General features: G+C 51.9%; 7 protein-coding genes across 7 annotated transcripts; 3 read left to right on the top strand and 4 right to left on the bottom strand.

Moving 5' to 3' along the window:
• Positions 1-270: 270 nt before the first annotated feature.
• Positions 271-1,266, bottom strand: JN550_003539 (uncharacterized protein; the record flags this gene model as incomplete). The annotated part of the gene is made up of 1 exon (XM_049314954.1): positions 271-1,266. One exon carries the CDS (start codon positions 1,264-1,266, stop codon positions 271-273), a length of 996 nt encoding a protein of 331 aa, XP_049174730.1.
• An 842-nt stretch (positions 1,267-2,108) lies between these two features.
• JN550_003540 (uncharacterized protein) lies at positions 2,109-3,050 on the top strand (the record flags this gene model as incomplete). Its single annotated transcript, XM_049314955.1, has 2 exons — positions 2,109-2,274; positions 2,350-3,050. The coding sequence occupies 2 exons, from the start codon at positions 2,109-2,111 to the stop codon at positions 3,048-3,050; spliced, it is 867 nt and encodes a 288-aa protein (XP_049174731.1).
• Positions 3,051-3,303: 253 nt separating this feature from the next.
• Positions 3,304-4,109, bottom strand: JN550_003541 (uncharacterized protein; the record flags this gene model as incomplete). Its single annotated transcript, XM_049314956.1, has 2 exons — positions 3,304-3,922; positions 4,003-4,109. 2 exons carry the CDS (start codon positions 4,107-4,109, stop codon positions 3,304-3,306), a joined length of 726 nt encoding a protein of 241 aa, XP_049174732.1.
• Positions 4,110-5,721: 1,612 nt separating this feature from the next.
• Positions 5,722-8,248, top strand: JN550_003542 (uncharacterized protein; the record flags this gene model as incomplete). The annotated part of the gene is made up of 7 exons (XM_049314958.1): positions 5,722-6,152; positions 6,218-6,583; positions 6,642-6,689; positions 6,739-6,874; positions 6,936-7,204; positions 7,253-7,900; positions 7,963-8,248. The coding sequence occupies 7 exons, from the start codon at positions 5,722-5,724 to the stop codon at positions 8,246-8,248; spliced, it is 2,184 nt and encodes a 727-aa protein (XP_049174733.1).
• Positions 8,249-8,909: 661 nt separating this feature from the next.
• On the bottom strand, positions 8,910-9,974 carry JN550_003543 (uncharacterized protein; the record flags this gene model as incomplete). The annotated part of the gene is made up of 1 exon (XM_049314959.1): positions 8,910-9,974. The coding sequence occupies one exon, from the start codon at positions 9,972-9,974 to the stop codon at positions 8,910-8,912; it is 1,065 nt and encodes a 354-aa protein (XP_049174734.1).
• A 2,169-nt stretch (positions 9,975-12,143) lies between these two features.
• Positions 12,144-13,172, top strand: JN550_003544 (uncharacterized protein; the record flags this gene model as incomplete). Its single annotated transcript, XM_049314960.1, has 1 exon — positions 12,144-13,172. The coding sequence occupies one exon, from the start codon at positions 12,144-12,146 to the stop codon at positions 13,170-13,172; it is 1,029 nt and encodes a 342-aa protein (XP_049174735.1).
• A 632-nt stretch (positions 13,173-13,804) lies between these two features.
• On the bottom strand, positions 13,805-15,363 carry JN550_003545 (uncharacterized protein; the record flags this gene model as incomplete). Its single annotated transcript, XM_049314961.1, has 3 exons — positions 13,805-14,466; positions 14,933-15,148; positions 15,330-15,363. 3 exons carry the CDS (start codon positions 15,361-15,363, stop codon positions 13,805-13,807), a joined length of 912 nt encoding a protein of 303 aa, XP_049174736.1.
• Positions 15,364-16,407: the final 1,044 nt, after the last annotated feature.

A 16,407-nucleotide genomic window follows, 5' to 3' on the forward strand; every position in this document is an offset into this window, starting at 1 on the left:
TACACAACCGTGAGGAGACATCGTGATTCACCACTATGGATGTGATTGGTCAGCAAGAATTTTGTCTAATGCCCTCTATGGAGCTAACCTTTACTTGTGGAGTTGTGGTGGAGATATAGGCATCATCTTTGCCCTTCATTGACTAGTGACTCATAGATCCGGCGCATGTTCGCCCAAGGATGCCAAAAACAGACCCATCAACTCTATAACGCCCAAGTATATTCCCATACGCCGTAAGGGGTATCAAATCCCACCCAACCCGTTGACCAGTCATCTGCCCCTGACCTTTCGAATGACCACCTTGCTACCCTCCAACTCCCAGCCAACCCTTTCATTGCTGATGAGGTCCATCCAGTTGGAGTCGGCACATTGCTCTAGAAACTCAAGGTCCACGCTTAGGTAAGACCGCCCAAAGCACTTTAGCGCATGTCTTCGCATGGGTTCCTCGGCATACTCCAGCAACTTTGCCTTGTGCCCGTCCACACCCAAGCGCAGCCGCTTTAGAAGAACATAGTTGTCATGTGCCAGCGCATCGAGCACCCCATCAATCTTGGCATCCCTGAGCTTGTAGCGGTGGCGCACGGCATAGGCATCGGCTAGATCGTTGCGGCGGCAAGCGGTGTCAAGGACCAGGTAGCCAACAACCTCGCTCATCTCGACGCTGGTCATCGGTTGTCGAGGGTGTATCCGGCGCAGCAAGTGTAAGATGGATGGATGGTAGGTCTCCGGGTGCTTTACGAGCACAGCCAGGCGGATGCAGAAGAGGTAGGCTTGAATGGCGAAGTCGTCGGTGCGTTTAGAGGCGACGATACCTTCGCGGAGCTTTCTAAGCGCTGAAAGGACATCAGACAGCCCCTTACTATTGGTCGGTGTTGCGGGAGATGTCGTGGGCACACCAGCAGGTGCGCTGGCTGCGTGTATAGGGTGTGGTCGGGCACCAGGGTGCTGCGATGCGGTGATGGCATGTGACTGCGGTGCTGTGCTGTTATTCGGAGAGGAGCCCTGCTGAGATCCTACCTCGAGGGAGGCAAAGCGCCGCAGTAGCTCGTCGCGCTCTCCAGCATCGGAGCAGAAGGTCATGTAGCGCTCAACGATCTTGGTATAATACCGTTCCTGAGTTTTGTGATCAAGGAGTCTGTTGTCACCTTTCGAGGGTAGACCAAAGACTTCGAGGGGGTCAAGCTCGACGGGCTTCAGACGGCTCCAAGGCGCCGAGGGCGCCTTGTTTCCGCGAGAGCCTCCCCTTCCACCTCCACGTCCGCGCATTGCTACGACATGTCAGGGGGAAATGTATGGTGAGGATTGGAAAGAGCGCGGGCCTGAAGTCCAGCAGGCAGTGTTGTTGTTGTCAGGTCGTCGGTGGCATGGTGGGGTTGAAGCTCAACATTCAACCTTACGCACTGTTGCGCTATCTTATCGCTGCCAGTACCCACGGACCCCACCAGAGCACTGTCCTGTACTCACTCTACTTGATCTCTGTAAAGCTATGGCGTCTTATCACCGTGCTCTCACTGTAGATGGGTTGCTTTTAATTACAATGGGTCTGATGAAAGTATGGCTTTAAAACTCGATGGCATCTCACCTGAGATATGAGCCATGCAAGTATCTGCGAGCCCTCTGCAATCCGTTGTCGCATGTAGTGCTCTACACGCATCTAGGTAGATCCCTGGAACAACCAGTCCCCCACGGTCCAGGGATCTGGACTATCTGGCTTAGACGTCTTCAGTATCGGCCAAGAGGGATGAAAAGTTGGGGTCTGGTGTCTATAGACATCCCCCGACTATCCGCGGACCAAGCGTCGATGTCATTGCAATTGTCGAACAGGGCTCCGAGGCAACGAACTAGCAGCACTGGTCGGAAACCGTGTACCGTGGGGTACCTCGGCACCACCCTTGAATAGTCTGGGGTAGAGCTCCAACTCCCCCGCAGAACGCGGTGATAAAGCAGCAGTATTGTCGAGGAGGCGAAAGAAGATGACTGAGGGGAGAGCCGAAACTTCAACCGAAGAAGACTTTAGCTAGCAGACCCTGTTCGCCTTGCTTAATTGTTCGTTCTTTTCTCGTGTAAGTTTTGTTATCGAATAAGACACGAAAATCGGCTCGTCCAAGATGGCAGACCGAGTCAAGCAGATAGCAGCCCAGCTCAACTACCCGAAGGGCATGCTCGCCGGTCAGACGGCCATCATTACGGGCAGCGGGCAGGGTATCGGCGCTGAGGCTGCGCGGCTGTTCGCCAATGAAGGTGCCAAGGTCATTGTCTCGGACATCGATGGGAGTAAGTTCAACTGTTCTTTATGAAGTCCAGTCCCGCGTGACCAGCCGACTTACACGTACTCTACTCCGCCGACAGAAAAGGCCCAGTCCGTAGCCGACAGCATCGTGGCATCCGGCGGGTCGGCTATCGCCGTCGCGGGTGACATGCTCGATGACGCCTACCTCAAGACGCTGGTCAAAAAGGCGGCCGACTTTGGCGGCGGCAAGATCCACATCATCGTCAACAACGCCGGCTACACGTGGGACGGCGTGATCCACAAGATGACGGACAAGCAGTGGGACGCGATCCTGGCGCTGCACGGGACGGCGCCGTTCAAGCTGATCCGCGAGGCGTCGCCGTACTTCCGCGTCAAGGACGGCGAGCCGCGCTCCATCCTCAACATCAGCTCCACCAGCGGCATCCACGGCAACGCCGGCCAGGCCAACTACAGCCTGGCCAAGGCCGGCGTCGCCGGGCTGACCAAGACCATCGCCAAGGAGTGGGGGCCGAACTTTGGGGTGCGGGCCAACACGATCGCCTTTGGTCACATCCAGACGCGGCTCACGCAGGCCAAGGAGAAGGGCGCCTTCATCACGGGTCCGGGCGGGGAGAAGATTGCCCTGGGGATCCCCGAGGCGCAGACCAAGGCCGCCGGCCCGTTGATGCACGCCGACATTCCGCTGCGAAGGGCCGGAACCCCTTCGGAGGCGGCCAGTGCGATGCTGGCAGTGGTCAGCCCCTTGTTCTCCTACGTGTCGGGGCAGACAATCATGGTCACGGGCGGCAGAAACATGTAAAGTAGGGGAAATAGGATGCTCGGTGTGGTGTCGCGCCAACCAGAAAAGCAAGCCGTCTTTTGTGGGTTCTCTGACATGGAGTGAATCGTTGGTTGATTGCGGCCTTGCGGCCTGTATTATTAAAGTCCTTAATGGTAAAAACGCAAGCCGTCCCAACGCCTGACAGTTCTTGTGTTCCTGTGATGCACCTGGGTACCGTTCAGCTCTTTGGCTGCAGTAGATTCTTCCATATCACCCTCTTTCTCCGGTCGCCTTAGACCTTCAGCCACAAGTTTAAGACTCCCTTTGCGTACTCAACGATCTCGTCTCCACCGAGCTTGCTCTCACCATACACACGATCCACGAAGGAGATTGGCACCTCGGCCACGGTGCAGCCCATGGCCTTGGCGCGGACCATCATCTCCATCTGGAACGTGTAGCCCTTGCTCTCTGTGCTCTCGATGACCTTCTGCAGCACGGTCCTCTTGTATAATCTGAAGCTGCCGGTAAGGTCGCTGACGCCGGGACGAAGAACGGTATCGGCGAACAGGTTGGCTCCACGGCTGACGAACTTGCGCTTGAGATCCCAGCCGTACACCCCGCCGTCGCCAGCGTAGCGGGTGCCGGTGACGATGTCGTAGTTGCCCTTCTTTTGTAGCTCGATCATGCGGGGGATGAACTTGGGGTGGTGGCTGAAGTCGGCGTCCATGATGATAACGAAGTTACCGGTGACAAACTGCAGGCCGTGCACGTAAGCAGTGCCCAGACCGAGCTTGCCCGTTCGGGTCTTCAGGACGACGTGTGGCGAGTACGCTTTCACGAGCTGGTTGGCAACGACCTGGGTACCGTCGGGGGAGCCATCATCGACGATTATGAGCTCCCAGTCAAGTTTGCTAGAGCAGGAGTCAGCCTGATTGATTCGGAGCAATTACAAAGCGTCAAATCGGGCTTGGGATATCGGAGAAGCACGTACCTCTCAGTAAAGGTGCGGTTCAGCAACCAGGTGATGATCGGCAGGTTCTTGCGCTCGTTGAAGGTCGGCAGGATGACCGAGTACTTGTCTCCCTTGGTGGGCGCCATTGTATCGAGGATTAGGGAAAGGGAAGGCTCGCAAGGATGGAGTCGCAAACGGGTTTTTTGAGAATGGAAAAAGCCGCTGCTGGAATTGGCGCGCAGTCGCAAAGGAGTGGATGAAGTTGGTGGTAGGAGATGGGCTCGTCGCGTAGCTCGAGATTCTGGACACGGTTGACGAGGAACCCGCTGGCGGCTGGCCTAAGTTAGATGCAGCAAGGATTCACAGTGGCTCGTGGCCCCAAAGCTCGGGCCAGGACCTTAATTGGCGGGTGACTAAGCTTCCCCTGGACCCCTTATCCAACGCCCTAGCGTCTATATCACTTCGCCATAGATTAAGGCCCATCCCATGTTCTCCGGCGGCGACTAAGTGCATGTGAGGTTTTGAAAATTAGCAGAAGGTGGATTTTAGAACAGAAGCCCCCTGGTCTCGATCGGCTCTCGATCCTTTTGGGCCCTGTTTGGCTACAGCAACTCAATGCTCAATCTTGAGGCGAGGAGGTGTTGGGGTGCCGCATGCTTCCCGAACCTGCCTTAGAGGCTTTATCAAGGAAAAAGAAGCCAAAGAACATAACAGAGTGTAGCCATCGAAGAACCCCTAAGTACTTCGATAAGTGCGGGAAAATCGTATAGGTTTCTCAGCATTGGGGCGCAGTTCGAAGGTTCGAATTGCACCATGTCGTTACAACCCCAACCTGAGTAAGTGTCAGTCGCTGGGACTGAGGTGGTTCTCGTGGATTCACAAGCAAACTAATCACTCATATGAATGGATAGAAATGGAGCTGGCAGAACCAAGCCAAGATAACAATGTGCGCGCCAGTAGATGGGGGCACCAATCTTCTATGTGCAAACAGCCACTTATTGACAGAAGAAAACGCGGAGATACATCGTTCCTTGTATGCTCGCGTTGCTCCGCTCGAGCCTGATCAAAACAGCAACGTTGATGCTTGTGTACGAGCCCACGGCACTAAATATATGCCATCCTATCACCTACCTGGAGGATGACGAGGTTACGTTCCAGGGCATGCCAAACTTGGTTGTTGCAACGCGAAAGCCAGGCTTTCGGAAGGCGCAACGTACCTTCGAGTTGGCTCGAGAGCGGCAATTTCGCCGGTCAGCAGCAGCGTTCGGGGTTTATCGGCACGTGTCACGGATTAGGAGCTCTTAAAGTGCAGACGCTGAGTTTACTGTGGTTGGTCTGAGGAATAATGAGTGGTGGTAATAATATATGCAGTGGACCTGCCCCGTGCACTAAGGTATCTTCTCTGTACTTGAAACCGTGACGGAGATACTGAGTAACGATTTATGGTTTTCAGAATAAATATAGGGATTGTTTACTTATTAAAGTACAGATCCGTCTCTTTTAATTTTATAGTGCGACTTCTATTTATAGTGTGTGGGCACAGACCACCCTTACACACCTCGACCTGTCATGTGAGTCGCAGGAACCCCGCCAGTCAGCCCAATGCGCAGTACAGCCTGACGAGGTAGCCTCAAGCAAGATGTCCGAATCTTCCTCCTGGGTCTCATATTCAGCTTCAAAGGGCTGTACCCAGGCACGTTGAAAGGTCCCCGAGAACGTTCATCGTTAAGTAGCCAGCCACCTACCAGAGGTAGCACCATGTCATTCGGGTGGTCTGCTGGAGATATTGTGACCGCGATCAAGTCGGTACGTGAGGTCTATCAGGCGCTTGATAGCCTCGATGGCGCCCCCAAAGATTTCCAAGCTACCTATTATTTCCTCCGAGACCTCTCTCATACACTCCTTTCTTTACAGAACCTGGACAGCGTCCTGGGCAATCAGCCAGAACCAGAGTACTTCAAAGACATCAGAGACCAAGTCAACTTCATTAGAGGTCCTGTCGAAGAATTTCGGCTTGCGATATCCAAGTACAAGACCAGCCTTGGCTTCCAAGCCAAACATGGCCATCACCGAAGCATTATACCAAAACTCAGATGGCACTTTTCGATGTCGAAAGATGTGATGAAATTGAAACAGAGCATTGGCGATCGTTTGCCAGTCGTCAGCATGCTTCTACAACGTTTCACACTGTGAGAACGCATGCGCTGGCATAGATATATCTGTAGTATAATTGAGCTGATTTTATATTTTAAAGGGATACGGTTACAGCACTGCAGAGAACCCTCCCTGATACCTGGAGGAGGACTTTCGAGGACCCTGTTCGCCCGGAGCTTGTCAGTCTATTGCGCGAAGAAATCTCTGGCACGGCTGGCCTGTTCGACCTAGACAGGGAGAAATGGTCAGTACCGCTGCAGGACCTTAATGATCAAGTCAAAGGGGTGAAGAAGATTGCCGATGAGCTCAAGACAACTCAACTGGAGCTCAAGTCGGTTTTGGGGACCGGCGCTATTGATAACAGTCCAGTTTCTAGGAATGGGATTGATAGCACTGGAAATGAATGTCTTTTCCAAGCGAACGGCATTGCCAGGGCGCAGCACGACACAGAGACTTTGAGAGAAGTGTAGAGTTCCATCAAAAACCAAGGAAGAAAACCTGAGAGGCTGACTGGGTATTTATAGATACTATGCTGTTTGCCTCTACATCGGCCAGTGTCTAAGGAACTTCTTGTGAGTATATCCCATACCTAACGATTATTGAGTTAACGTAGTTTGTTAGCATCTTCCTGGCGCGGAGTATTCAACCGTCCAAGTGCCTGTCACCCGTTCTAATCGCCAAGTATAACATCACTTTTCTCGATGCCATGGGAAGTCCCCCAAAAGTATTGCCATACGAGTATTTCCAAAATTACAAGGTATTCAAAAAAGAAACGATTCTTCTACTTGTCCTGGTTTTAACATGGCAAAAATTTGTAGTTACTCCACACATTCATACGAGAGCAATTTCGGGGCATACCAATTGTCGACAGAGGCAGATACCTCATATCCAGCGTGGCGAATAACCGCTTTTTGGATCAGGGCAACTGGCGCCGCTACATTGCTCCTGGAAGTAAAATTGCAATGTCTGCACTGGTACGCGACCGTGCGGAGAAAAGTTTTCCGACAGAGACAGGCCGCGAGCATTGTCCTGAACCGGCGTGCCCTGGATTTCTGCCAAAGGTCACGTATGGCGCTTGGGTCACATGGTACGGCTGCTATTGGAATCCTCATACAGTTACTGACTTGACGGATAGCACTCTATGCGGAAAGCAGGTCTATGGCACCCAAATAGACTTTGAAGATGCCAAATATTCCCAGGCAGCATGGCGCCGGTCTATCGACGATATTGATCAAATAGTTGATCGTCGGCGCGGGGAAAGGAAAAGCTATGAGCGTCAACAAAAATCCCAGACAGACAGTAGTGATGCTGCAGATGAGTTCTCAGATGATATTGCAGATTCTGACGAAGAAGACACTTCGATTTTCACCAGATTGGTGCGAGAGACTCGCATTGACTCGTCATCCTCATTCTATTCACCTTTTGACATTGCTTACGTTAGAGACAAGTTTCCAAGTGCTTCCCAGAAGATCCATGAAAAATTGGGTAGGGAAAATACGTTGAGGCGTGGGCGAATGAAGAAATGGTTCGCGATACACCAGAATGCTTCCATGGCCTACAGACGTATGCAAGGCAAAGAGAATGACCAAGAGCGCTCAAATATTCCGAAGGTTGGGTCACCAGTCAGGACAGAAAAGAGCGATAAAGGAAATGCCACTTCCTATGCCACAGAAATCTTCAGAACTCGAGTGCCTCCTTTGAGCGCGAAGTATTATGGTGGCACGCCATTTGAGTGCCAAATTTGTTTCCAAGTGATCACAGTAAAATCCAGAGTTCATTGGAAGTAAGTCATCAGAGCCAAGAGTAGGTCCCCTGTAGTAGATCTCCTCTAACGAGTTGATACAGAAAGCACGTGTTTCAAGACCTTCGGCCATACGTGTGCCTCGTACCCAATTGTATCAACGGCCAAACATTCGCGTCTCGCTCTGACTTGAAGGGCCACTACAATCAGTCTCACGAGTACGCCCAAGACGGCGAATGTCCTCTTTGCCACGAGCAATACCATACGACGAAAATGGCGCATATGGCGCATATGGCTGTGCATATGGAGCATATTGCCTTATTCACGCTCCCTTCCGGCTTTCTTGGAACCTATGAAGATGACAATGGTATTTATGATGATGATTCCTAACGAAACACAAAACATTTCGGTGAAAGGCGATAGACGTGTTCGAATAACAGTTTAAGTGTGTGATAGGGGTGGCTAAACTCGGGAAAGTGACCTCTGAATGACAGTTCAGTCCGTTTTCATCAATTCTGATATGTATCCCTGTGTCATGGCACCACAAGCGAATCAAGGCTATGTTATAGATACTAATAGATTGCGAAATTCAAAGGTAGGGTGTAAAGGAGAGCTCTCCTTACAGTCGTCAGGTATGCAGTTTGGATTCTACTCAGACTGTTCTGCTCCATATGTCACGCCACTGTTGCCCCTAAATACTCCACATCGACCCTAGCCTGCTCTTGCTCTGTACACGGACGTATAGCTTTAGCATCGCCATTAGCCTCGTAGACGTTCGCATCGTTGTATTGACCGTCGTGCTTGATTCTAAAAATTGAACTTAATGATTGTTAGTATCAATGTCTCGCATGCATGCACGGTCCTCCCTTGTAAGCAGGCAATACCCTGCCAGTCACGGGCTAAATGTTCAGAAGCATCCAGAATCGCTCCGTTCAACCCCGTTATAGCGCACAGACCATATCATGTGAAGGACAGTAGTTGCTTCCGAGAGCCCCAATCATGTACTCTTGTGATACGGATCACATCATTGCCCGGATAGGACCTCGATTGTTTACAGCCATTTGAGCTGCTTCCATAAGATGTTCACTCCGCTGGCTAGCCCTGTTAGCCCAGTGAACAAGATCAGAATACCATATCCGCTCCCGTAGCCCGCAATAGCTTGTCCTTGCCACGGCATACCCCGAATAAGCGCATCACTCAAGGGCCCAGAGACAATGTTACCAACCCCCCGTCCAATGCAGAGATGACCTTGCACCATCACTGGATCTGCGTAGCCGTAGCCATCTTTCTCGCCGTTTTGAGAGATCTCTTTCATGACTCCCGGCCAAGTTGAAGCCCAAGACCCTGCAAATAGCCCGTACATGATGCAAAATACGTATAATGCAGGCAGAGACGTTGAGAACCCCCAAATTAGTAGGGCTGAGACAGCCGCTCCCACGGCCGAAATAGTCATACAGGAGGTTACATGGAGCCTGTCTGATAGTGATCCCATGATGACGAGCCCGACGGTAACGGCTATGTTAAATAGCATAAGCGTCAATGTTGACAAGAATGTCGAACTTTCTAAGACCGCATGAGCATACGTGGGCAAGTAGATTCCTGGGAGGAAGTAGCCAGTCGCCTGGATGAAATTGACTGCTTGATGCAACATGAACCGTTTGGACGTGACGAATCGCATGTCGAATGGCTTTTTGTGGATATTGGCCGAGTACGGCAATCTCGGCTTGATAAAGAAGGCCAAGGGAGCCGAACTGGTGAAGAGGATACCAGCCCAAATCCTCATAGCCGTCTGGAATCCGAATCTCGCGAGAAGAGCCTGGAGGACCAAAGGGAGAGCAACACCGCCGACTCCTGCAGCGCTCCACACGATGCCGTATGCCAGGCCTTTGCGTTGAGCGAACCACTCGTCGATGTACAACGTGCAAGGACAATAAGCAATACATCCACCAAGGCCGAAGAGGACTCCCTGTGCTCCAATGAGTTGGGGCACGCTAGTGCAAAGGGAGCTTAATGCCATGGACAAGGAAGCGGCGAAGAGTCCCGATAGTGTAGACCATCGGGCTGCGCGAGGGTACAGGCGACACAGGGTAAGAATAAAAGGCGTTCCAAGATACATTATACCCTAATGACCCCGTCAGGCTGCTGGATTTCCAAGACGAGGTTCTAGGGTGCCCTTACTGATGTGGTAGTTCCGATCACGGCAATGTTGCCTGACCCCGCAAACGGCTCATGGCTACTGTAATATTCCTGGAAAATACCAAACGAAAACCCGAAACCTGGTCACTCTCACTTCAGCTCGGAAGATTGGCTATGGGTATGTTTGGCATATGCTAACCGAATGTGAATGCCTCAACAACCCAACAAGCAGCGAGAAAAAGCCATGCCTGTTTTCCTGTATCGACAAGTGGCAAGGAGAACTCAGGGCGTGGTGCGTCTTGTCGTTGGTCAGCGTCCATCAACGTGCCTGTATTCAGATCACGCAGTTCACTCGATTCGGCCATGGTATGAGAAACGCTGAATGTCACCTATACGAAACAATCAGGTTGGAAGGCGAGACTCGGCTAAAGCATAACTATGTCAGGCTGCTTCGAGCGTTTATATATTGCTGTCAGCACTAACACTAATTGGGATGGTTGGTGGAACGGCGCCTGCAGATAGGTAGGCATACGTACCCGCCATCTACCTGGAGTTTACGATTCGAGCTTTGGAGGTAGCCGCGCCTCCGCTAGCGTGCCCATTGCGGCTTGGAGCCTACTGTTGTATCTCCACGACCCAGACTCTAGTGGCGGCCAGAATTAACTTTGAACTTGTCAACTCCTAACGAGCACCGGGAGTCGTTCCTTGACAGTGCCGCTCGGATAGTCTACTTTATGTACCAGAATCAAAAGGGTTTTCCGCCATGAAGTCCTCAAATGAGGGATGTCCAGTGTTGTTGGTGAAAAAGTTCGGCGGATGGGGAAGGTGGTTCGAATAAGAGCGTGACTATGTATGTCTATTCCAATGTGCCATCCCAAGTCCACTGGTCAAACAACGTAAGCGTAAATTGTCTGATATGTTCATTCATTCATAATCTGGGTGATATACACACGTAATTGTTCGACGCCAGGTCTTCTCGCATCCATTGGGTGCTTTGGCGCGTATGTGCTTTCATGAATGGCAAGCATACCTATCCCGGCCCTCTACAGCCACTCATCTTTTTTTTTATCCCCGTGGGGCGGGCTGAAGCCTCCTTACAGTCTATACTATGCAATTCCAGAATGAAAACTGTAAATGAGCCACATTACCGAACCGAAGGAAGACCATAATTTCGGACACAGCCCAAAGACTACTTGCGAAATTGGACCGTTTCTCTCACCGTCAACGCTCTTCAGGCTTGATTTATCTACAGACTATATTCGCGAACACTATCGCCTTGATGATCCTGTGGAACTACTTGATGGGCAGAAGAGTGGCTACTAGCTAGCCTTCCAGGGTGGGAGCCTCCTTGAGGAAAATACTGCAATATACTGTCTTAGTTCAGAATGATGTTAAGCACTAGGAAAAATCATCTGGCCACAGGATATTGCGCAGTTTGCCCTGTACCTGCCAGTTAGAACCGAGGTCACGCTTGCAACACTTCCATCCATTGTGAATCTGGCGGGATGTTGAACGGAAGTGTAGTGATATGAATGTGATTCACCTTGCCAATCAACATTAGTGAACTTCTTTATCCTAACCCCAAAGTTTGATGGGTAGTCGGCATTGGTGAAAGATGTCGCATTGCTCAAATTTGGTGCAGCACAACCTCGCTACGCCAAGTCTGACCGTGGGAAGCGCACATACTGTTAGAACTTAAGCAATCGAACGGGTCTTGAGGTCCATTTACCAAGAGGAAGGTGCTTCCGCGTTCGGCAGTTAGTTCCTGACTAATCAATGTCATCTCAACGCAATGCGCCCAGGAGTAGCCTCCAGGCAACACCGCTGGTGGTTACCTGTCCAGAGTCACTTTACATCCACCTCATTTTCTTTTGTTGGCTCATGGCGAGCAAGGAATAATAAACCGAGACTGCCACAGTGGACGAAGGCAAACGCGGTCTACAGCATCACACTGCCTTTTTCATTTCCTTTTTTTCTCCCGCTCCGGGAATCGACCTATTTATAGGTAATTGAGGATACATCCCCTCTTCTCACCTCAAATTGCTACTCCTCCCGTTCCCACACAACAGATCCCCTCAGGGTCCTCCGGAAACCGCACGCTGCCTTCGTCAGGTGCACGCCTAACATCGCGAGTCAGCACGATATAGCCATGGCGTCGCAAGACCCTGATACAAAGGAGACAACTCGATCCGGACAGTTGATCTCGTTTCAGCCCGCCAACTTTGCAACCCAGCCTTCGTTCCCCTTTTTCACCTTACCAACGGAAATTCGCATCCTGATCTACCAAGAGCTTCTATTGTCCCCTAGGCCGATCCATTCAAACACGAATGGATCCACGAGCTCAAGCGCTTTTCACGTTGCTATACTGCGTACCTGCCGACAAGTCTACACCGAGGCACGCCCCGTGCTCTACCACCAGAACACTGTACATATAGAGGTATTTGGCACAGGTCATCGCCGTCCTCAACCACTGGACAATTCAAGCGACGATAACCCGAGTGACGACATTGCAAGTGAGGACTACACAAGCGATGGCTTGAGTGAAGATTCTGAGATGTGCCACCTTGTTGTTTGTGGCTCAGGATTGTTTGGCGACAGGTATTCCTCCCAGTGGCTAGATCTCAACAACCAAAGACCTATCCGGCTGGATCTGGAACGTTTCAGGAAATTTCGCATCGATGTCCAGATGAAAAGGAGTTATGAAGCGAAATATGCTCGCTCATCTATCGTCAAAATCCTTAACATGCTTCGCCATGTTCCAGAAATGGACCAGTTGCATGTATCCCTGGATGACTCGGGACGTCAGTTAGAACACACATTGAAAAACCTCGGCCTGTTGCGGGGTGTGCGACAGGTCACTTGCGAAGGCGTTCCTCCTGAATACATGGCTTATCTTACCAGAAAGATGACAAGTTCAGCACCTGTCATCGACCTGCCACTAATGTATGAAGCCCTTGAAATGTACACTGAGTACTACCCCTACAATGATGGCATCTCGGATATATTGCACGAGGCGAAATATGCCATGGAAACTGGAGACACTGAGGGATTCATATACGGGCGCGAAAAGCTTGTTGAGACGATGGAGCTGAGCCACGCTCATTGGAAGTCGATGGTGTATGCTAACGACTTGGACGAGTGGCCTGAGGTAGGGTCGGACGATCCTAGGACGCCATAGGTTAGGGATGCTCACGACAATTGTCGAAAGAGGCCTCAGGCGACTCCCTTTGTGAAAGGGGATAAACAAATGAAACGGTGATCTTGCTATTTGTTGTATGTTGGAGGGAGTGTGCGCGCAACATGTGCTCGAGGTCAAGAAATCAAGTTGTTGAGTTATTGCAGTTGCTACTTACCTAGACATCACTTTCCCCGATGGTTTTCTTAAAAGCAGAATCCTATGCTTTCCGCCTCCCGAGGTCCATTTTGAGGGAAATCAAGCCTTTCAGTGACTTATAATGCGTGAAGATAATTGGTCGCGAAGCTCGTGACGTCAAAGCAGTCACCCCAGCTCTGGGTGCGGTTGTTACCTAACCTGTGATCTGCGAATGATTTCACTTGTACCTGGATTTCCAACATGGAGCCAGACAAGTGCCCCCATGTCTCAGCTGAACGAATCGTAATGAAATTTTGTAGACTATTGATATATGTACAATTCAAAAGCTATACCGGAAGCCTGCCGCCCTAACCTGGTGCAATTCCGGTGTTTTTTAACCCCAAGACCCAGAGCCGATGTATTGACAACGGTAAACAAATAGACTGATCAAAGGAGAGTCGAGAAAAAAAGAAACTTCCATCATACAGCAAGGATGATCAAATGGGATCAGCGTTTCCCTGGCTTCGAGTCTTCCTGGCGGTCCTTCCCACTGGAGCTGGAGCCTTCTTGTCTTTCTTGGGACGTCCGACCTTCTTGATGGCGTCCTTGACAGCAGAGCCGAAGGACTTGTGCTTCTTCTCGGCAGGACCTTCGGGTTCATGGGTCTCTGAGACATCCCCATTCGCAGTAGGTGCTTCAGCTGCTTTTCGTTTCGCGCCGGTTTGTGGCTCTGAGGGCAAAGGTTCAGCGGGCTCAGGCTTCGACACAGGGTTTGGCGCGTCTTGGGAGGCAGAAACGGCAGGCTGAGGCGCATCATTCATTTCAACATCCTTTGCTGGGGCTGGTTTGGCTGTCTCCGCTGTGCTGCTTTCTGGCTTGAGTGCCTCATTGGCCGTCGTCGGCTTAGCAGCAGGTAGCTCAGGGTCTTGAACCTCCTCCACCGAAACAGGCTTAGCTGACTTCTTCGGATCATCCCCAGGCACGGTAGAAGACGCTGTAATTGGTTCCGCGTTGATGGGGTTTGCGTTCAACGGGGCTGATACGTCCTCAGTAAGCTTTTCAGGCTGGGTTGCGAGCTTCTCAGCCTCTGACAGCTGCTGCTTGGTTGCCGAGGTGGCAGCTGGCTCTGAAACCGAAGGCTTAGATACAGCATCTGGTCCTGCTATGGTCATCTTAGCTTGCGATAAAATCGTGAAGGCAGCTTTAGGATCAGAATGAATAAAGCGAGCGGCACAATGATACAAAGAGTTGACATCGTAGCAGCTGAACAAACAGGGAGCACTGGCAATGTTTCCGAGTTTCAGATGACCAGGAGTTTGCGAGTGCTGCGAGTCCTGCAGTGGCAAGTTGCAGAGGCCTCTAACTTGCACTCCAGCTGACACGGCGCAGCTGGTTTTAAGAAGCTCGCTCTGCAGGTCCAGAGATGGTTGATCCGTGCTAGGGAACCTTCCACGACATTTGCTAGATCACACAGCTGACCTGTGATGAAAAGCGGTGACTGGCGCAAGCCAGCCATCGGTATACATGGACTATGCCAATAAGCTCTTACGCAGCGAAACGCTAGTTTCGGGTTTGCGCCAGTTGTGCTTGTGAGGGAGGAACTGATGAAGCTGGACTATACTAACCTGTCGTCACATTAGTAGAACCTGCCAAGGGTTCGGCCTCTTTTGCCGGCTCGGAGACCGAAGCCGGTGGCACGGGTTGCGCAGCAGGCAAATCGGTTTTGATAGGCCCAGACGCAGTTTGAGGTTGGTCCGGAGCCGTCGCGATACCCTTCACCTCTTGAGTTTCCGGCGGCGTAGGCGGCGCATTGCCCTTAAGGGCACCGGCCGGCGGAGTAACTGCAAGTCATTGTTGTCAGTGCATTGCTCTGGCGTGTGTGTGTGTGTGTACCCGTGGGGCGTCGCAACACGATCGCCGCACCCACATGACATGATGGTCAATGTTGAAGGTCTCGCTCGAGACCGGACGGCTCTCGCGATGACTCGACATTGGTTATTTGAGATCCAGGTCGTGTCGTACCTCTGTTGGCGCTTTCGCTTGCTAGGTCGGCCATTGCGATGACGTAACTGGTACACTGTGGGAGCTGTGCAGGCGTTCGCGAGGGGCACTACCGGGGGCCGGAACGGTGGATGGGCAGATGCGGATATCGATAGCTAGATGGATGGATGGCTGGCGATCGATGTGTTGAGAAGCAGTGCGCAATGGGACGAGGAAGAGGGAGAGGATGATAGTTGCAAGAATGAGTGAGAGTTGCCGCCGGTGGTTCTACATTGGAAATGGAAAGGGCAGGAGGTCCAGACTGCGACGGACGTGAGGTTGGTCAAGCTCGCAGCTTGCAGCTTACAGCAGAAGCTCAAACGAATCAGATCCACGGACGGGTCGGGAAAACAATGAAGAACTCTACCGTCTGCCCACTTGCGCAATCCCTAACACACAGAAACTGGGGAAACGGGGGCCAAGGAGGGTATTCTCCGTCCAGCCGTCCCTGTTTCGAGAGAGGGGAACCTCTTTGACGCAGGTGGCCGACTGCATGACAATCAGCGTCAGGAGCGGGCTTCCTCTCGATCAGCCAGCCTCTATTACTAACCGCCAAACCGCCTGCTCCAATCGGGAAACCAGGACAGGTCCGTAGGATCGAGGCCTGTCCTGTCGCCGCCGGTAGGCATCGAACAGCTTACTTGGCTCACTCTGTTCTTCCCTCGGACTCTACTATGTAGCTCAAGCAGTTCGCTCTGTCCCCATCACCACGACTGGACGTCCGGCGGTATGCGCGATGGCTTGCCTGCGATCTGGGCAGTCTGGCATGGCGAGCGGGCTGGCGGGTGGGCGCGAGGACATCAAAATGGTGCCAATCCAGTCCGATCCCGTCCAAGCCAGTCCACCAGGATGTGGGTTTCTGCCGGCACTCAAGCATCGCAGCGCACTGGTGCAGTCCCTTGTCCTGTTGGATGGATCGGGAGCGGATGGGGTTTGTGGGGAAATGCCAAGCTAGGGCCACAATGACGACAGCTGGCTAAAAACGCACGAGCCAAGATGGGCAGAGCCAATGCAGGTCCCATCTTGCCTGTTGTTTGGTCTGGCCCGCCCTCAGCAATCC

The sequence above is a fragment of the Neoarthrinium moseri genome (genome assembly GCF_022829205.1).
Source record: "Neoarthrinium moseri strain CBS 164.80 chromosome Unknown scaffold8_Wmoseri_CBS_16480, whole genome shotgun sequence".
NCBI lineage: Eukaryota > Fungi > Ascomycota > Sordariomycetes > Amphisphaeriales > Apiosporaceae > Neoarthrinium > Neoarthrinium moseri.